Source organism: Hemitrygon akajei, chromosome 10 (assembly GCF_048418815.1).
Source record: "Hemitrygon akajei chromosome 10, sHemAka1.3, whole genome shotgun sequence".
NCBI classification, from domain to species: domain Eukaryota; kingdom Metazoa; phylum Chordata; class Chondrichthyes; order Myliobatiformes; family Dasyatidae; genus Hemitrygon; species Hemitrygon akajei.
The window spans coordinates 171,056,999-171,076,071 of record NC_133133.1 but is presented as its reverse complement, the minus strand read 5'-3'; the positions used below and the strand labels follow the sequence as shown (position 1 = coordinate 171,076,071).

General features: G+C 41.9%; 1 protein-coding gene across 1 annotated transcript in view; it reads left to right on the top strand.

Moving 5' to 3' along the window:
- LOC140734953 (cathepsin E-like) overlaps positions 1 to 19,073 on the top strand; it is a 51,887-nt gene that overhangs the window by 21,477 nt on the left and 11,337 nt on the right. Inside the window, exons 3-5 of the mRNA XM_073059687.1 lie at positions 9,148 to 9,265; positions 10,175 to 10,293; positions 16,831 to 17,030. Coding sequence (XP_072915788.1) covers positions 9,148 to 9,265; positions 10,175 to 10,293; positions 16,831 to 17,030 — 437 coding nt within the window. The remainder of the gene's footprint in view (positions 1 to 9,147; positions 9,266 to 10,174; positions 10,294 to 16,830; positions 17,031 to 19,073) is intronic.

The window sequence follows — 19,073 nt, the reverse complement described above, 5'->3', positions numbered from 1 at the left end:
TAAATGTCAGAGAGTATCACCAACTGCACTGACAATTACGAGACCATTGTGGGACAAGACTTTGAGAGGAAAGAGTTAAACAGTACAGAGACAGCTGTCATGGACACTAACAGCGTGAGTAACTGCATAGTACACAGTGAAAGATGCGCAACTACCAAAGTTAAAGTGAAAATAACATGGCGATGGCTTTAGTCGGGAAAGTTGAATAGTGTTAATGAGAAGGAGGAACTGTATTGTAACATGAGCAATGTGTTTGAGGAAAAGAAAGCCCCCTCACTTCTTAGCTTAATGGGTGCTAGAATGTACAGTCTGTTATGCAACTTAGTAACACCTGAAAAGCCAGCAAGCAAGATGTTCAATGAAATTGTTACAATTTTACAAAATCATTCGAGCCTTAAATTGCTGATAATAGCTGAGAGACTTAGATTTTACAAAAGGAACCAGTCAAAGGATGAAAGTATTTCTGGAATACATTGCAGAACTGCACAAACTTTCCCAGTACTGTGACTTTAGAGATGGACTTCCTGATGCATTAAGGGACAGGCTTGTACAGTCAAAGCACTCAAGAGAGGCTACTGTCAGAAAGAGACCTAACCTTAGAACAGGCATTGACTTTGTAATATCGTTAGAGACTGCAGCAGAACTACAGAAAAGGAGTTGAGAATGTGAAATGAACAAAATGTCCCTGAGTGGTGGAAAAAGCCAAAAATGTTATCAATGTGGCAAATCCTCCCAGGATGCAAACGACTGTTGGTTCGAAGAAAACGTTTGCAGCAAGTGTCACAGACAAGGTCACATAGAAAGAGTGTGCAAGGCAGACCTAAAGCACAACTGAGTGAAAAGTTTCAAACACAAAACTAAGCAAATGCATAAATTGACTGAATGTGAAACAGAATCAGACAACACAGAGTCTGACAAAGGTAAGCTGTCATGCCTAGAACTGTGTAGTATTACTGAAGCAGATCACAAAATCAATTGGATTACAATAGCTCTCAATTCATCATCAACAGGCAACTACAGCCCATACAGTAGCTTGTCACAGCTGATTAATGCTAATGAGAAGGTGTTTGAGAAGGGGATTGGTAAACTCAAAGGCATGAAGGCCAGAATTAAACTGGATGAAGCAGCAACACCAAGATTCCATGAAGCACGCCCAATGCCTTATGCACTACATCCTAAGGTGGTTGCTAAACTTCAGAACTTGAAGGCATCTGGAATTCTGTCAAAGGCTCAGTGAAGTAATGGCCATGCCCATTGTCCCGGTGAACAACAAAGGGAAAGCCAGAGCCATTCGCATATGTGGGGATTTCAGAGTGAGCATCAGCCCTGTGCTGCGTACTGTGCAGTATCCCCTGCCACGAATAGAAGACATTTTTGCATCTTTGGCAGGTTGGGTGAGGTTTTCAAAGATTGATGTGTCACAAGCCTATCTGCAAATGCAGACTGAGGACTCAAGCAGGAAGTTCCTCACAAGGGACTGTTCCAGTATAATTGTCTCGTCTTCGGCGTCGCATCAGCTCCAGCAATTTGCCAAAGGGAAATGGACCAAGCGCTCCAAGATATCACAGGAACATGATGTTACCGTGATGATATAATTGTGACTGGCAACAGTGATGAAGTGCTTAGCAGGCTGAGTGATTATGCTCTGCATGCATAGAGAGAAAAGCGAGTTTTTCAAGAATGAAATCTCAAATTGTGGACATGTTATTGACAATTATGGTTTACATAAGTCACAAGAGAAGATTGAAGCAGTGCTACAGGCACCCAAACCAGAAAATGTGTCATAACTCAGGTCACACTTGGGCTTTGTAAACTACTACCACCAGTTTCTTCCAAACATTGCTACAATGCTACACCCATTGAATGTCCTGTTGCAGACAGGAGCAAAGTGGTAGTGGTCAGAAAGATGTGAAAAAGCATTGAAGGAAACAAAGAAACTAATAATGTCAGATGAACTGTTCACCCATTATGACACATTTCTGCCCATCAGACTGGCATGCGATGTGTCCCCTTTTGGCATTGGTGCTGCTATGTCACACACTATGGAAGATCGATCTGAACGTCTGAATTATGACTGAATTATGACTTTAGTCTTACATTAATTCATCAAATATCTTATTAAAAGTATTTTAAAAACAGTGATTTCCAACAGATGCTCAGTTAACATTCATCTTCCTGGAATATTTGCCTAGAAGAAGAATTTAAAGTCCACCATAAGACTTTAAATTCAAATAATTAAATCAATTTGGAATTTTAAAATTAATATTGGCATTGATGACTATGAAATTACTAGATTGTTGTAAAAATGCACTTGTTTCTTTCAGTTCAAATGTCTTTCAAGAAAGAAAAATTGCCAGCCTCGTCTTTGTGTCTCCAGACCCAAAAACATTGTTTACTGTTAACTGTTCTCTGAAATGTCCATGTAAGCTACTCAGCTCAATGTATAGGAAGGGATGGAAGATAAATGCCTGCTAAGCCAATATGGTATTGGTTTATTGTTGTCACATGTACTAATAATACCTCTAATTGGACTACAACCTTCTTCTGGTTTGAGGCTTGCATGCCTCAATGACTCGGTGAGCTATGTTGTCTGGAGTTAAGGCTTTATGCTTTGGCTGTTGGTAGATTCACTTATGCCAAACAGGTCAAAGGGTAGAGGTCAGACTAAAAGTGGTCCACCAGTCCTCCACGTTCAGGGGTTCAGCTCAGGGCTAACATCCCTGACTGGTAAAAAAAAATTGCTATGGAAACAGCAATGAAGGATCCTTCTACATCTGAGTGTGACGGTGTTCCTCGGTCTCTACCTGGGACTTGCATGACTGACATTAGTGAAAACTGAACTACTGACATGATGAATCTCACCAGAGATGGAGGATCTTCATTGCTGCCCTAAACACCAGCAGCGTAACGGGCAGTTCAGAGTGCTAATAATAAAAGCTTGTGAGAAGCTGGTCTTACATACAGTTCATGCAAATCAAATCATTAGACAGTGCATTGAGGTAGAACAAGATAAAACAATAACAGAATGCAGAATAAAGTGCAACAGAGAGAGAGAGAGTGTGGCGTAGGTAAACCAAACGCAAGATCATAATGAGGTAAATTAAGAAGTCAAGAGTCTATTTTGCTTTGCTAGATGTCTACTCAAGAGGCTGATAACAGAGGGATAGAAACCTTAAGCCTGGTGGTACGTGCTTCCAGGCTTTTCTATCTTCTGTCTGATAGGAGGCACTAACTTTTGAAAATGTCCTTAATGGTGGGGTGACTCTTACAAATTTCTAAAGATGTACCATGAGAGCATTCTGACTGGTTCCATCACTGTCTGGTAGAGAGGACCACTGAATTGAATGGACTATTTCTTACAGCCTTCACATACATGAGGAGTAAAAATCTTTATGTTATGTCTCCGTCTAAATGTACAATCATGATAATTTATAATAATTTATAATAAATAGAACAGTCAATGTAACATGGAAATACAGTGTGAGTTAATCAGTCTGATGTCCTGGTGGAAGAAGTTGTCCTGGCTTTTATACTGCGGTACCATTTCCCAGATGCTAGCAGCTGGAATAGTTTGTGATTGGCATGACTTGGGTCCCCAGTGATCTTTTGGGCCCTTTTTACACACCTGTCTCTGTAAATGTCCTGAATCATGGGAAGTTCACATCTACAGATGTGCTGGGCTGTCCGCACCACTCTCTGCAGAGTCCTGCGATTAAGGGAGGTACAGTTCCCATACCAGGCAGTGATGCAGCCAGTCAGGATTGTGCCCCTGTAGAAAGTTCTTAGGATTTGGGGGCCCATACCCCCAAACTTCCTCAACCATCTGAGGTGAAAGAGGCGCTGTTGTGCCTTTGTCGCCACACAGCTGGTGTGTACAGACCATGTGAGGTCCTCAGTGATGTGGATGCTGAGGAACTTAAAGCTGTTTACCCTCTCAACCCTAGATCCATTGATGTCAATGGGCGTTAGCCCGTCTCCATTCCTCTTGTAATCCATAACCAGCTCCTTTGTTTTTTGTGACATTGAGGGAGAGGTTGTTTTCTTGACACCACTGTGTCAGAGAGATGACTACTTCCCTGCAGGCCACCTCGTTATTGTTTGAGATTTCGCCAATCAATGTAGTGTCATCGGCAAATTTAATTAGCAGATTAGAGCTGTGGGTGGCAACAAAGTGATGGGTATTCAGGGAGTAAAGGAGGGGACCTAGTACACAGTCCTGAGGGGCTCCTGTGTTGAGAGTCTGAGGAATAGAGGTGAGGGAGCCCACTCTTACAACCTGCCGGCAATCTGACAGGAAGTCCAGGATCCAGCTATACAAGGCAGGGTGAAGGCCAAGGTCTCTGAGCTTCTTGTCGAGTCTGAATGGAATGTTACGAATGTGGAGCAACTCTGAGGGGCCGAAGGGTGCAAAGTCGCCCCCTCCTTTTTGAGAATCGCAAGATCGCTATTATTTCGGGTCTGAGACCCAGGAAATGAGAGAGATACACATCATGTCAATAATGAGAGAGAGACACACAGGATCACAGCAAAGGCAGTTGTTATAGACAACGCAGAATACACAAGGTAGTGGAATGCCTCCTAACAAAAGCGGAACAGAACCACTGATTACTGCCATTGTCTCTTGGAGAAGGAATTGTGTATTGAGTACTGTACTATTCATTGAAACCCCTCAGGGGACGACCAGAGTGGTCTGGTTGAGGGATTGCATCATCCCAACCTGATTGACATCTGAGACCCTGTGAGTGAGGATAAAAGAGGGGTCCGGGGAACACCCCTAAGACACACCAGGAGAAACGTATGAGACCGGTGGGGGGCTTGTGGGTGTGTCCATCCTTGCCTGGGTGGCGAGTCCTCCATGGAACAGTCTAGCTAAAGGACGGATACGGATCAAGATGGTACCAAGGAAAGTTGGCAAGTTATTCTTCTATTTCTCTCTCTCTCTCCAACAATTGCAACACAGCGACAAACAAACAACGGCTGCAGCCTGTATGAACTGATATGAACTTTATATTTCCATCGGACAATTCATTATCCCCTAGACAACAATAGAGCTTATTTCTTATTGATTATTATTATACCCGCACTTTTAGGTTTAGTATTGACGATGTATATTAATTGTATATTTGCATTGATATTATTCTTGTGTATTTTTGCTAATAAATACTGTTAAAAATAGTATCACCAGACTCCAACGGACGCCTCTATCTTTGCTGGTAAGTAACCCAGTTACGGGGTTCGTAACAGGAACAATAAGCTGAATGCTGAACTGTAGTCCAGCAACAGCATTCTCACATAAGCATCCTTCTTCTCCAGACGTGTAAAGATGGCATGTAGAGCATTGGCTATTGCATCATCTGTCGATTGGTTATGTTGGTAGGCGAATTGTAGGGGATTGCGTTTGGGTGGTAGCAAGCTGAAGATGTAGTCCTTGACCAGCAACTCAAAACATTTGCTTATTATTGAGGTGAGTGCAACAGGATGCCAGTCTTTCACGTATGGTAACTTACAATGGTGGATAATTTGAAGCAGGAGGGCACTCTACACTGGAAGAGGGAGGGATGAAAAATGTCTGTAGGCACACCTGCAGTTGTGCTGCGCACAGCCTGAGACCTTGCCCTGGGATGCTGTCCGGTCCCACAACCTTGCGACTGTCCACTTGTTGGAAATATCTGCGTACCTCAGCCTCAGAGATGACCAGGTTGCAGGTTGTAGCGGTGGTTTTCCTCGGAAGCTCAGAGTTAACGACATCGAACTGAAAGTAAAAGCGATTGAGCTCATCTGGGAGAGAGGCCGTGACGTTGGCGACACCACTACATTTGGCTTTGAAGTCTGCGATGGTATGCAGCCCTCACCACAAGCCACGTGTGCTATTCTTCGTGAATCTTGACTCAGTCTTGTCCCTGTATTGTTGTTTCGCAGCCTTGATAGCTTGTCGCAGATCGTACCGGCTTTTCTTGAGCTCCTGTTGATTGCTGGCAACGTAAGCTCTATGTCACGCGGTAAGTGCTGCTCGCATGGAACTATTGATCCAGGGTTTCTGGTTCGGGAAGACCCTGACCGACTTCCGGGGGACAACATCGCCGATGCACTTCCAGATGAAGCACGCGACTCCATCCGTGAACTTGGAGACATCCTCATTATTGCACAAGATCAGAAAAGGCTGCCGAGGGTCGTAGATTCAGTAACCTCCATCACGGGCACTATCCTCCCCACTACTGAAAACACTTTCAATAGTTCAAAGCTCAAAGATAAATTGTATTATCAAAGTACATATGTGTCACCACATACAACCCTGAGATTCATTTTCCTGTGGGCATACTCAGCAAATCTACAGAATAGTAACTATAACAGGATCAGTGAAAGACCAGCCAGAGTGCAGAAGACAACAATCTCTGCAAATGCAAATGTAAATAAATAGCACTAAACAGTGAGAACATTGGATAATGAGATAAAGAGTTCTTTATTATTTGTTGTGGGAAACTTGTCAATGATGGGGCAAGTAGGTGAAGTTATCCCCTTTTGTTCAAGAGCCTGATGGTTAAGAGTTAGTAGTTGCTCCTAAACCTGGTGGTGTGAGTCCTGAGGCCCTTGTACTTTCTACCTGATGGCAGCAGCGAGAAGAGAGCATGACTTGGATGGTGATGAAGGTGGATTCCATCATTATGGACCCTCACCATCCCCATTCCCCTCACTGCCATCAGAGAGGAGGCACAGGAGCCTGAGGATGCATTCTCTATGTTTTAAGAACAGCTTCTTCCCCTCCCATCATCAAATTTCTGAAAGGTCCATGAAGCATGAACACTTCCTCGTGATTTTGCTCTCTTTTTGCACTATTAATTTATTTTTCTATATTTCCTACTGTAACCTTTAGTAACTTTTTATGTATTGCATTGTATTGCTGGTGTAAAACAACACATTTCACAACATACTGCATGTCAGTGATAATAAGCCTCATTCTGATTTGGAATCTGAATCTTTTGGGCTCGAAGGAAATTAAATGACTTGGGATTGATCCCCAATGTACAGTACTCCCAGTGCTGCAAAATCACACGTGTGTTACTTTGCATCTGGCTTCCCCGCTTCAGCATATTGCCCGAGTCTCTGCATTGGTCTGCACCGCTATTGTTTTTGCTTCCCAGCACCCAGTGAGGCTCCTACTCCTTGTCAAGTGAGAGACCTGGGGCATTCGGTTTACTCAGTTAGACAGAGACAGATGGCTGCCCAAGGTGAGGATTTATCAGGCACTCAGGAGGAAATCCGTCTGTCAAACCAGGTCAGTCACAGCCAGACGCTGGGGAGGCTGAGACGAGCACTTATGCTAAAGTATTTTCAGATTTTCAGGTGAGGGGAGGGTTGTTGTTCTTGTTGCCATTTGTACAATTTGTTTTTTTCTCGCAGGGGGTTTTGATGTAGCCATTTGCATGTTTTTTTTGCATGGAGGGGGTTTGATGTCCTTGTTGGGTTTATGTGATTTGGTTTTTTTTGTGCACAGAGGTGGGGTAATGTTTTTCTTTGAATGGCTTCCATGGTGTTTGCTGTTTCATGGCTACCTGGAGAAGATGAATCTCAGAGTTGTATACTGCATACATACTTTGATAAAGGTGCGTTTGAACCTTTGACTTTTACATTCTGACAAGCAATAACCATTGCACAGTGAAGTGACCGGTTAAAAATCTACACAAGTGAATCAATCTAAGAATTCAACGATTCAAGACACAAAGTACATTTATTATCAAAGGTTTCAAAGGTACATCTAATGTCAGAGAAATGTATACAACATACATCCTGAAATGCTTTTTCTTTGCAACCATGCACAAGAACAGAGGAGTGCCCCAGAGAATGAATGACAGTTAAATGTTAGAACCCCAAAGTCCCCCCCCAGTTCCCCTCCCTCCCACGCGTAAGCGGCAGCAAGCAATAACCCCCCCCACTAGCAAAAAAAAAGCATTGGCACCCGTCACCAAGCACCCAAGCGTGAGCAAGGCAACAGTAAAGACACAGACTTGCAGTTACCCCAAAGACTATATTGTTCACCCGGTATTTGACATACCATAGGCTCTCTCTGAGAAAGAAGTGTCTCTGTTTTCACAGCGAGAGGGGAGACATAACAAACAACTCGCTGGTTTATGATGTTCGAAGTCTGTTACATCGATTTTTTTGAGATCTGTGCCCAAAGATCTTGAGTCTCTGTGCAAACAGCTGTAGATATTCCGACTCCCCTGACGACACACGGGTTTCCTGCCATGACACCGACCCTTGATCCGCCCGTCTCCAGAGCGCCGAGATCCTAGGCCTCCAAAGCCGAGCCGAACTCTTAGGCTGAGCCCTGGGCATGCTGGACAATGGTCAGCTGTGAAATCCCAAGAGTGGGTCCCATTTCCGCAAAGAATCATAGTCAGCTTGTAATTCCAGGTCAGGGTCTTCAAAAGAACCCTGAAAGGGAAAAATCGAGATATTAAAGATGGAAATAGAGCTGTTTCCGAAGGAGTCGCCGTTTAGCGCCATCATCACTCCGCTCTGCCTTGATACATCAAAGTATGTATGTAGTATACAATCCTGAGATTCTTCTTCTCCTGCAGCCATGGAAACAAAGAAAAGCATAGAAACCTTTCAAAGAAAGCCATCAACCCGCCTCCCCTCACACAAGGAAAAGAGCACATCGCACAAATGGCAAAAAACGAGCGAAACACACAGAATATAAAACATCAAACCACAAAGTAATTGAGAATGATATGTGAATGAAAAATAATGATACCTGTGGTTAGGGTCTACAAGTAGCGGAGGACAGTCGATGACATGGGATATATAGTCCAGGAATCTGGAAAGAATTCGGCAGACATGTAGTCGGGTGGTTGATGGTTGGGTTGACTTGTTCTCCGACCTTGGCAATCAACTGATTGATAAGTATATAAAGGCCAAGCATTTGGAGGACACATCGCAATTAGCAGCGTACTGATAATGTCTCCTCTCTCGGTGACAAGCCATTTGCAAGTAAATTGCCAAGATCGGAGAACAACTCAACCCCAACTCCAGAAAGCTGCTCAGCAGCGACCAGCAAGAGAGCTTCAAGTCTCTGAAACACGCGGTTTACTGCCAGCAGTGTAAGTGTTGTCGATGTTTAACACTGTTGTGATCTTTAATATTTAGGCCCAATATTACGGAGAGATTAGTATTGGAACCCCTCCACAGAGGTTTATGGTAGTGTTTGACACTGGCTCATCAAATCTCTGGGTGCCTTCTGCCTACTGCATCAGCGAGGCCTGCAGTGAGTAAAATCAAAGTTCATATTCTATCCAATAAAACAACACAGTTTAATGAAGAATGGAAACGTAGCATTGAAGCATGTTATTGGGTTAAGCAGTAGGCATAGTTCAAACAAATTGTCTGTAATATGCTGCTACATGTTGGATCTCTGTTTAATTTCTGATCCTTAGGATTCTTCCAGAAGCCAAAAATGGTGAGAATCTTCATTCTAAGATTTCAGTTTATTTTAGAGTACAAACAAACATACAAATACTAAGCAAACTAAACAAAGAGCTTAGGAAACGATGCTAAGGGGAATAAGACAAGAGAATAAAAATGGTGCTTCTGAAATATCTATCATTTTTATAGATAAAGTAAGGAAAATTCCTTAGATAAGAAGGATTTAGTTAATAGGCTACATAATTAAAACAATTACATCACGTGGGTAATGTGCTGATGCTTAGCCAATGAAAAATGAGAAAGGTGATAAACTTATTAGTTTAGTTGCTATACTGCTTTCTGCCAGCGAGTGTGAAAATCACAAATCTTATAAAGAGCATTATTAAGAAAAACAGTGGTTTCTAACATATAGAAACAACTGATCTCAACACTACAGTTTCCTCAGTTATTAGAGAAACAAATCCCAGTTAGTCAGAAAGTCGTCAGAGCAGTGTTTTCCAATTTTGTGGAGTAATGACAATTTTTTTAAAAACAAGAGTACATCTTTTATTCCTCTGGGAACAATGGTAAGCTTATCAGCTCAGTGAATCTGTGGTGTCAATCGATTGGATCAATGCTGATCATTTTCTTAATTACAACTACTGAACCAGGTTCTATCAGTCTCAATGGTCCAACTCAACAACAACATCAGACCAACGGCATCATTAGCAAATACAAAGTACCCAATATAACATCTCTCTTTTCTTTGTAGAACCACATCGACGCTTTCAATCATTCTACTCATCGACATATTCTCCCAGGGGAAACTCTTTTGCTATACGATATGGCACTGGGCAATTTGTCGGAGTGATGGGCAAAGATAAAGTAAAAGTAAGTTGAATTAAAACTATTATTAACTTGTACAGAATCTCAGTAAGTAATACTAGAGATAAGAGAAATATGCACCATACCTGGTTTAAACTGCTGGATGAACTGGATGAGTATCTTTCCTTAGTCCTATCTTTTCTGTCACGGTGTGCACTGACACATGATTGAACCCAGTTGTGGAAGATTGACAGATTTGAAGAATGCATCTCACGATGCTCTGAGCATATCCTCAGTGATGAAGCCTGGGGTGATCGGGTGCTTTGGGTCATTCAACATCAGACACCCTCGCCCAGGTGACCCAACCATGGTTGATCAAGCCATGACTTGTGTTAAAATAGCATGTGTTGCAGATCCCCATGGACTTGCTCTCTTCACCCAGAGCCATCTTGAGACTTTCTCTGTTGTATCTGTGATGTTGCTGATGGCTCTCTACCTCCTTGTACCAGTGGTGCCCGATGCGCTGCGGGCTCTGTGAAGAAGCTGTCCACCTATGCTAAGACAGAAACGAGAGTTTATTCATTGGAACTCCAACTGAATATTGATGGCTTGACAGAACGATACCATGAAACGAATCATGCTCGAAATACACGAGGACCTTGTCATAAGCACTATTCAGGAGTCCGCTTTAAATAATCATAGCAGGCTGAAAACCCGTGCCAGTCACAATAAACTCGACAAGATTAAACAGAAAGCACAAAGGCTTAATGACTTTAGGTAAGACAACAATTAACAAACACTGGTGCAAAGTTGGCAGGGCTCATAACATCTTTGTCCTCAATTGTTTTTTATTTAAAATAAATCTAAGTTGGATACATCAGGTCATTTAAGTTTGAGTTCAAGTTTAATTGTCGTTCAACCATTCTATAATACCCATAAATACAGTCAAACAAAACAGTGTTACTCCAGGGTCAAGGAGCAAAATACAGTATCAACATTCATAGACAGCATTTAAATATATCTTAAGCAGACACACACAAACTACTGGAAGGACTCAGCGGGCCAATTGGCAACATGGCAAAGAGTAAATGTCAACTGTTTATTCATTTTCATAGATGCACCCTGACCTGCTGAGTTCCTCCAGCTTTTTGTATGTGTTGGTGGATTTCCAGCATCTGCAGAATTTCTCATGTTTGAGTTTAAATATAATGTTCAAATAATACTTGAGTAATCTTCTATATATATATCATTTGATTAAGCATTCTTGTTCACTTAAATAATTAATTATTGGCCATGTGTAAGCAAAATATATTAATTGTATATGTCAGCATGGTACCACGTGATATGGGCACGCCTCATTTAGAGTAAACTTGACCTACATCCGTATTTTCGGACTCCCAATGTCTTTCTTTGAATTGGTTATAAAATGTAACATGTCTTACCTTTTTTTTTTGCAGTCAGTGATGATAAATGATGTGGTTGCTTTATTCAGAGTCACTGTGTCATGCCCCTCAATATTAAGTGAGACTTTGAACCCTTGAAAGGAACCACAAGACATTTGTTAATTCGATAGGACTATTGATTGAATGTGGAGTTCTCGCCTCTGCAGGGATGACCTGCTTAGGCTGAATGACAGTAATAAAATACGACACAATTAAACCAGCACTCTGGATAGATGAGATTCATATCTATAATTTCAAGGGATGTGGGCTTTGCAAGCTGAGCCAGAACTTACCCATCTCCAGATGAATGGCATTGTAGTGGTTAGTACAATGCTTTACAGTACTGGCAACCTGGGTTCAATTCCCACTGCTACCTGTAAGGAGATTTTAAGTTCTCTCCGTGACCACGTGGGTTTCCTCTGGGTGCTCTGGTTTCCTCCCACAGTCCAAAGACGTACCAGGTGTTAGGTTATTTGGTCATTGTAAATTGTCCCATGATTAGGCTCAGGTTAAATTGGGGAATTCCTGGCTGTGGCGACTCAAAGGACCAGAAAAGGCCTAATCTACAACTATATCTCGATACACAAACGAATAAACTCCAGAAGGTGGTGGAGAGATGCCTTCCTGAACAGCTGCTGTGCTTCAGGTGTGAAGTACAAATCTACTATTGCAGAGAGTTCCAGGGTTTTGGCCCATTAACTGTATAATCTGACTGGTGGTATAAGACCATAAGACCATGTAAGAGCAGAATCAGGCCATTCGGCCCATCCAATCTGCTCCACCATTTCATCATGGCTGATCTATTTCCTGCTCAGCCCCAATGTCCTGCCTTCTCTCTGTATCCATTTATGCCTTGACTAATCAAGAACCTATCAACTCCTTAAATAAATACAATGACCTGGCCTCTGCTGCCATCTGCGGCAATGAATTCCACAGATTCACAATTCTCTGGCTGAAGAAATTCCTCCTCATTTCCATTCTAAATGAAATTCTCTCTATTCTGAGACTGTGTCCTCTGGTCTTAGACTCCCCTACCATGCAAAACATCCTCTCCAAATCAATATACGATATTTTTCAATGAGATTCACCACCCCCCCCCCCCCAAATTCTTCTGAATTCTAGTGAGCACAGACCCAATATATTTCTAAGTCAGGCTGGTGTGTGATTTGAAGGACAACTTCCAGGTTGTGATTGTCAGATCTCAGTTATTTTTGAACCCTGGGTTCTTTTTAGGATTTCAGGAATGAGCAAGAAACTTTGGTTCTTCATGATAGTTTCTTTTAAAGTTTAAACTGAGATGCAGAGCATTTGAAACTGTGCGGAGTTGCGTAGCAAAGCAGAGATGAAAGAGATTCAATAGATTCAATGAAAAGATGGCACCTTTGAAATATCTATCACCTTCACAATCAAGCTAACAGAAATTCCTTAGGCAAGCATAAACCAATTTACGGTTGCACAATCATAGCACGTAGATTAGGTGCCAACACTTAGCCAATTAGAAACTGAAAATGTATGTCACTTCCTGCCAGTAAATTAGGATGAATCACCACATACTGTGAAAAATACGTGAGTCTGTTAAAGATATAAATGGTCACAATTTAGTGAAAAACTACAATTTTAGTCTTGCACCAATTCTTATAAAAACTGATTCCAACATGGTATTCCTTTATCCTTTTAGCCTTTGTCCATTTAGCTGGTAGCAGCCATGGGGCGGTGCAGTGGCACAGTGTTTAGCACAATGCTTTATGGTGGGGGTGCCCGTGGTTCAGTTCCTGTCCATTTCCTGTAAGGAGTTTGTGTGTTCTCTCTGTGACCTCGTGTGTTTCCTCAGGGTGCTCTGCTTTCTGCCCACTGTCCAAAGATGTAAAGGTTGGTAGACTGGTCATTGTAAATTGTCCTGTGGTTAGGCTCGGGTTAATTGGGGGATTGCTGAGAGGAGCTGCTCAAAAGGCCAGAGGGGCTACTTCATGTTGTATCTCAATAAATACATAAATAAAAGCTGCTGTCAAGGAGTTCTGCTCAGTTGCTGCAGTGTATAATTTAGATAATACAAACTGTGCATTGGTTGGAGGAGTGAGTGATTAGTTGTGTTTGGGGTGTCTATTAAACTAAAAGCTATTACCTCTATGAGGTTCTTCATATATAATTTCACAAAGATTTGCTTGATTTATTACCTTTACCATCTCTGGCTTCCTTTGTTCTTCCTTGTCATAAGTTCATCTACTTCCCACCACAGATATAATTTGATTTTACTGCACCGGACTTAAGATTCACGTTGATTTATCACATACGCATTGAAACAGACATGTTAGATACATGGGTTATGACCAAAGGGGAAAATGGTTAGAGAAGATTAGCACTTTAGTGCAAGGGTGTTTATTAGATGCGTCAGAAATCAAACTTACAAAAATTAGTGAAAATAGCTAAAAAGAAAGCTGCCAATATTTACAAAGAGATATCTACCAGAAAACACAACAGTAACTTTGCACTATTTTGTCCAGTGTGAATTCCTGGCAGTCCCGATCTCTCTCTCCCACTGAGGGCAAAAATCCCCATTACTTAGACACCCGGACTTACATCTTTAAACACCCACAAAGGCTACACGAGAATTAGGACATGATGCACCCCACAATGTAGTTACTATTATTTTACTAAATAAACAGAAAAATCTACCTTAAATACATACACAGACAATACATACAAATTTACACCCACCCCCCATTATTAAAGAAATGCAATATTTCACCATGTATGGCAGGAAAGCCACTGTAAAACCAACCTGAGCGCATTAGCTCAGTTTAGGACCCATTATGAGAATATACCAGGGAAGACATTGAGTGTGTAAACCCAGCAGAATGACAAGGCAATATCTGTGCAGGCATTACTGCACGTGTGTAAGGAGTGTGTTTACTGAACGCTCTCCGTCACAAAACAGTGAAATATATCTCTGAAAAATAAGGTGAAATGTGAAGAGCAAATATTTGCTACCGAGATGAGTAAGACCATAAGATCATAAGACGTAAGAGCAGAATTAGGCCATTTGGCCCTTCGAGTCTGTTCCAGGATCTCATCCATTTCCCTCTCAGCCCCAATCTCCTGCCTTCTCCTTGTATCTCTTCATACCCCGACCAATCAAGAACCTATCAACCCTGTGTTAAATATACATACAGACTCCATAGATTCATCACTCTCTGGCTAAAGAAATTCCTCCTCATCTCCATTTTAAAGGGACACCCCTCTATTCTGTGGCTGTATCCTCTGGTCTTAGACTCTCCCATCATAGGAAACATCCTCTCCACATCCACTCTATCAAGGCCTTGATAGGTTTCAATGAGCTCTCCCCTCATTCTTCTGAACTCTAGTGGATACAGGCCCAAAGCCACCAAATAGTCTTCATATGAAAAGCCATTCAATCCTGGAATCATATTCGTGAACCTCCTTTGAACCCCCTCCCGTTTTAGCACATCCTTTCTAAGATAAAGGGCCCAAAGCTGCTCACAATACCATGTGAGACCTCACTGATGTTTTATAAAGTTTCAACATTACATCCTTGCTTTTATATTCTAGTCCTCATGAAATGAATGCTAACATGGCATTTGCCTTCCTCACCACAGACTCAACCTGCAAATGAACTTTTAGGGGATTCCTGCACAATGACTCCCAAGTCCCTTTGCACCTCAGATTTTTGTATTTTCTCTCCATTTAGAAAATAGTCAACTCTTTCATTTCTTCTACCAAAGTGCATGACCATACACTTCTCGACACTGTATTTCATCTGCCATTTCTTTGCCCATTCTCCTAATCTATCTGTCCTTCTGTAGCCTCTCTACTTCCTCAAAACTACTTGCCCCTCCACCTATCTTTATATCATCTCCAAACTTTGCTAAGATCTATCAATTTTATTATCCAAATCATTGACAAAAAACACAAAAAGAATCGGTCCCAGCACAGTCCCCTGTGGAACGCCACTATTCACTGGCAGCCAACCAGAAAAGGTTCCTATATTCCCACTCTTTGCCTCCTGCCAGTCAGCCACTGCTTTATCCATGCTAGAATCTCCCCCGTGATAACTTGTTAAGCAGCCTCATATGTGCACCTTGATAAAGGCCTTCTGAAAATCCAAATATACAACATTCACCAATTCTCTTTTGTCTATCCTGCTTGTTATTTCTTCAAAGAATTCCAGCAGATTTGGAAACCATGCTGACTAGGGCCTAATGTCACGTGGATCTGTTATAGTCAGTGATTGTGACATTAAGGCTGTGACGGAATTAATACAATATGTGATCCATGAACGTTATATTAAAACCCATTGGAATTAGCATCAAAATGGTATTTTTCCTTTACATGACAAAAGTATACTTTCTAAACTGTTATTATAATGTAGTTACTTCAAACCATCAAACTGGATACCTGCCAATAGGAAAGATGTAAATAAGGTTGAAAGAGTACAGAGAAAATTTACAAGGATGTTGCTGGGTCTGGAGGACCTGAGTTATAAGGAAAGATTGAATAGGTTAGCACTTTCTTCTTTGGAACGTAGAAGATTGAGGGAGATTTGATAGAGGCATACAAAACTATGAGAGGTGTAGATAGGGTAAACACAGGCAGGCTTTCTTCACTGAGGTTGTGTGGGACTTTCAACTAGAGGTCACGGGTTCAGGGTGAAAGGTGAAATGCTTAACGGGAACATGAGGGGGAAACTTCTTCACTCAGAGGGTGGTGAGAGTGGAATGAGTTGCCAGAGCAAGTGGTGCATGCGAGTTCCACTTCAAATTTTAAGAGCAGTTTGGATAGGTACATGGATGGGAGAGGTATAGAGGGCTATGGGCCCAGTGCAGGTCCATGCGACTAGGCAGTTAAAATGGTTCAACATGGACTAGATGAGCCAAAGGGCCCCTTTATGTGCTGCACTTTTCAATGACTCTATGACGCTAGACAACTGTATTTAATGAGTGTCTTAATGTTTTCTTAATTCCGATAATATACCAAAGACTTACACTCAGATTTCATATAAGAATCACACTAGGAAGATTTAAGTGCACTGTTCATATTTCAGATTACTGATTGAAGGTTTGCCTTCCAGCACCTGTAGAGTTTTTTTTAAATTTATTTGCAACTTCTAATTACCTAACAAGTTACTACCATTTTTTTTCAACAGATCGGAAACATAGTTGTACGAGGCCAAGAATTTGGTGAATCTGTTTATGAGCCAGGCTCGACATTTACTCTGGCAAGGTTTGATGGAGTTTTAGGTTTAGGATATCCTGCTTTATCTGAAGGTGGAGCCTTTCCGGTATTTGACAGAATGATGCACCAGGGTCTGCTGGAAGAGCCTGTGTTTTCTTTCCTACTCAGCAGGTTTGTGTTATTGCCTCTCCATTCCTTATAAAGCAGAGAAGTCAATTGTGTGATTTATACGTGTGTGAGTTGGAGATATGTCCCTACCAAAGGAGGTGTAAGGTGCTCCTTCCCTCTGCTAGCCTGCAGGTCACCCTTGGGCAAAGTGTAGCACCTGTTTCGCCCCCTGATCAGAGTCAAGTGAAGCCATGGGAGCAGGTGGCGGATGGTTGTATAAACAGCTTGTGCATATCAAGAGTCCAGGTAATGCAACCACTGATGCCAGGCAGACAATCTCTGAAGAGTACTGATAATGGCTGGAGTCACCCATCTTGTAAAGACACTGCCCAGAAGAAGGCAATGGCAAACCACTTCCGTAGAAAACTTTGCCAAGAACTATCATGGTTATTTTGGAAAGACCATGATCGTGCATGTCATACGACACGGCACATAATGAACAAAACCTATTCATATTGACATGAGTTAAATGCAGTAAAAGGTTACATAAGTTACCATATAGCATTGTATGATAATTATTCTTATAACTATTACATTGAATTTCTTAACTGAGTAATAAATAAATAAGCAACTTATTATTTTTTAGTGTAGTGGTTAGCACAACGGTTTACAGTACCAGTGACCTGGGTTCAATTCCCACCACTGCCTGTAAGGAGTTTGTATGTTCTTCTGGGTTTCCTCCCACAGTCCAAAGACATACTGGTTGGTAGTTGAATTGGTGATTGTAAATTGTCCTGTGATTAGGCCGGGGTTAAATCAGGAGTTGCTGGGTGACACAGCTAAAAGCGTCGGAAGGGCCTATCCTGCACTGCATCTCTATAAGTAAACAAAACAAACAAGTAAATAAATAAATAAACACAACGCAGAATAGGTCCTTACAGTCCTCTGTGCTGCACCATCCAGAAATCCCAGCCTGATCACGGGGCAATCTACAATCTACAATGGCCAATTAGCCTACTAACCAGAATGTATTTAGACTATGGGAGGAAACCAGAGCACCCGGAGGAAACCCATGCAGTCACAGGGAGAAGGTACAAAATCTTCATGGGCAGCGGCAAGAATTGAACCTGGGTCACTGGTACTATAAAGCGTTGTGCTAACCACTGCAAAACCATGCTGCCCCAAGGTATCTCTTCACTAAGCAAATAATAATGGATTTCACACCGATATTTTAAGCCATAGTGGAAAAAAAATGGTGCAGCCCGCTAGAAATAGGAGCATCTGCATGTATCAAAGCAAGCCCCCTCGGTATGCTCACGAAGAGGACACCTACCCACATGCAATTCATGTGCATTATGATTCTGACAAACAGCCTGAAGAAAAATGAGGAAACACATTAGGATTGTCAATGATGCTCCTTCTGGTCCATAACTGCTGGATGTTTACGCTACTCACACTATGAAACTGTGATGCTAACCAGTGATATTTTTCTCACACGGAGCCTATGGCAGGAAATAATTGCAATGGCACTCTCCCGAGTTACAGAAGTGGAACTGTAAGTTTTCACGTTGACAATTTATGCTTGTCCAAAGCAATTTCATCCTGAAACATGGAGATAATAGGTTGATGATTTAGGCCTTCTCTTTTACAGCTGCATGTGTGGCGTGTGGCCAAGTGGTTAAGGCGTTGGACTAGTGATCTGAAAATTGTGAGTTCGAGCCCCAGCTAAGGCAGTGTGTTGTGTCCTTGAGCAAGGCACTGAACCACACATTTCTCCAGTCCACCCAGCTGAAAATGGGTACCGGCAAAATGCTGGGGGTTAACCTCACGATAGACTGGCGTCCTATCCGGGGGGGTGGGGGGAGTCTCATACTTTCAGTCGCTTCACGCCACGGAAACCAGCATAAGCACTGGCCTGATGAGCCTATAAGGCTCAGGACAGACTTTAACTTTTTTTTTACAGCTGCAGAATTGTAGCATTTTTGTGTTGATTTTTGATATTCCTTGCATGTTCCTTTTGATTTTTCCCTTTTCACAACTCTGCCATCATTATTAATCATTTTTTAATATTCAGCATAATCTGCATTTTTTTTGCTTTCCTTAATA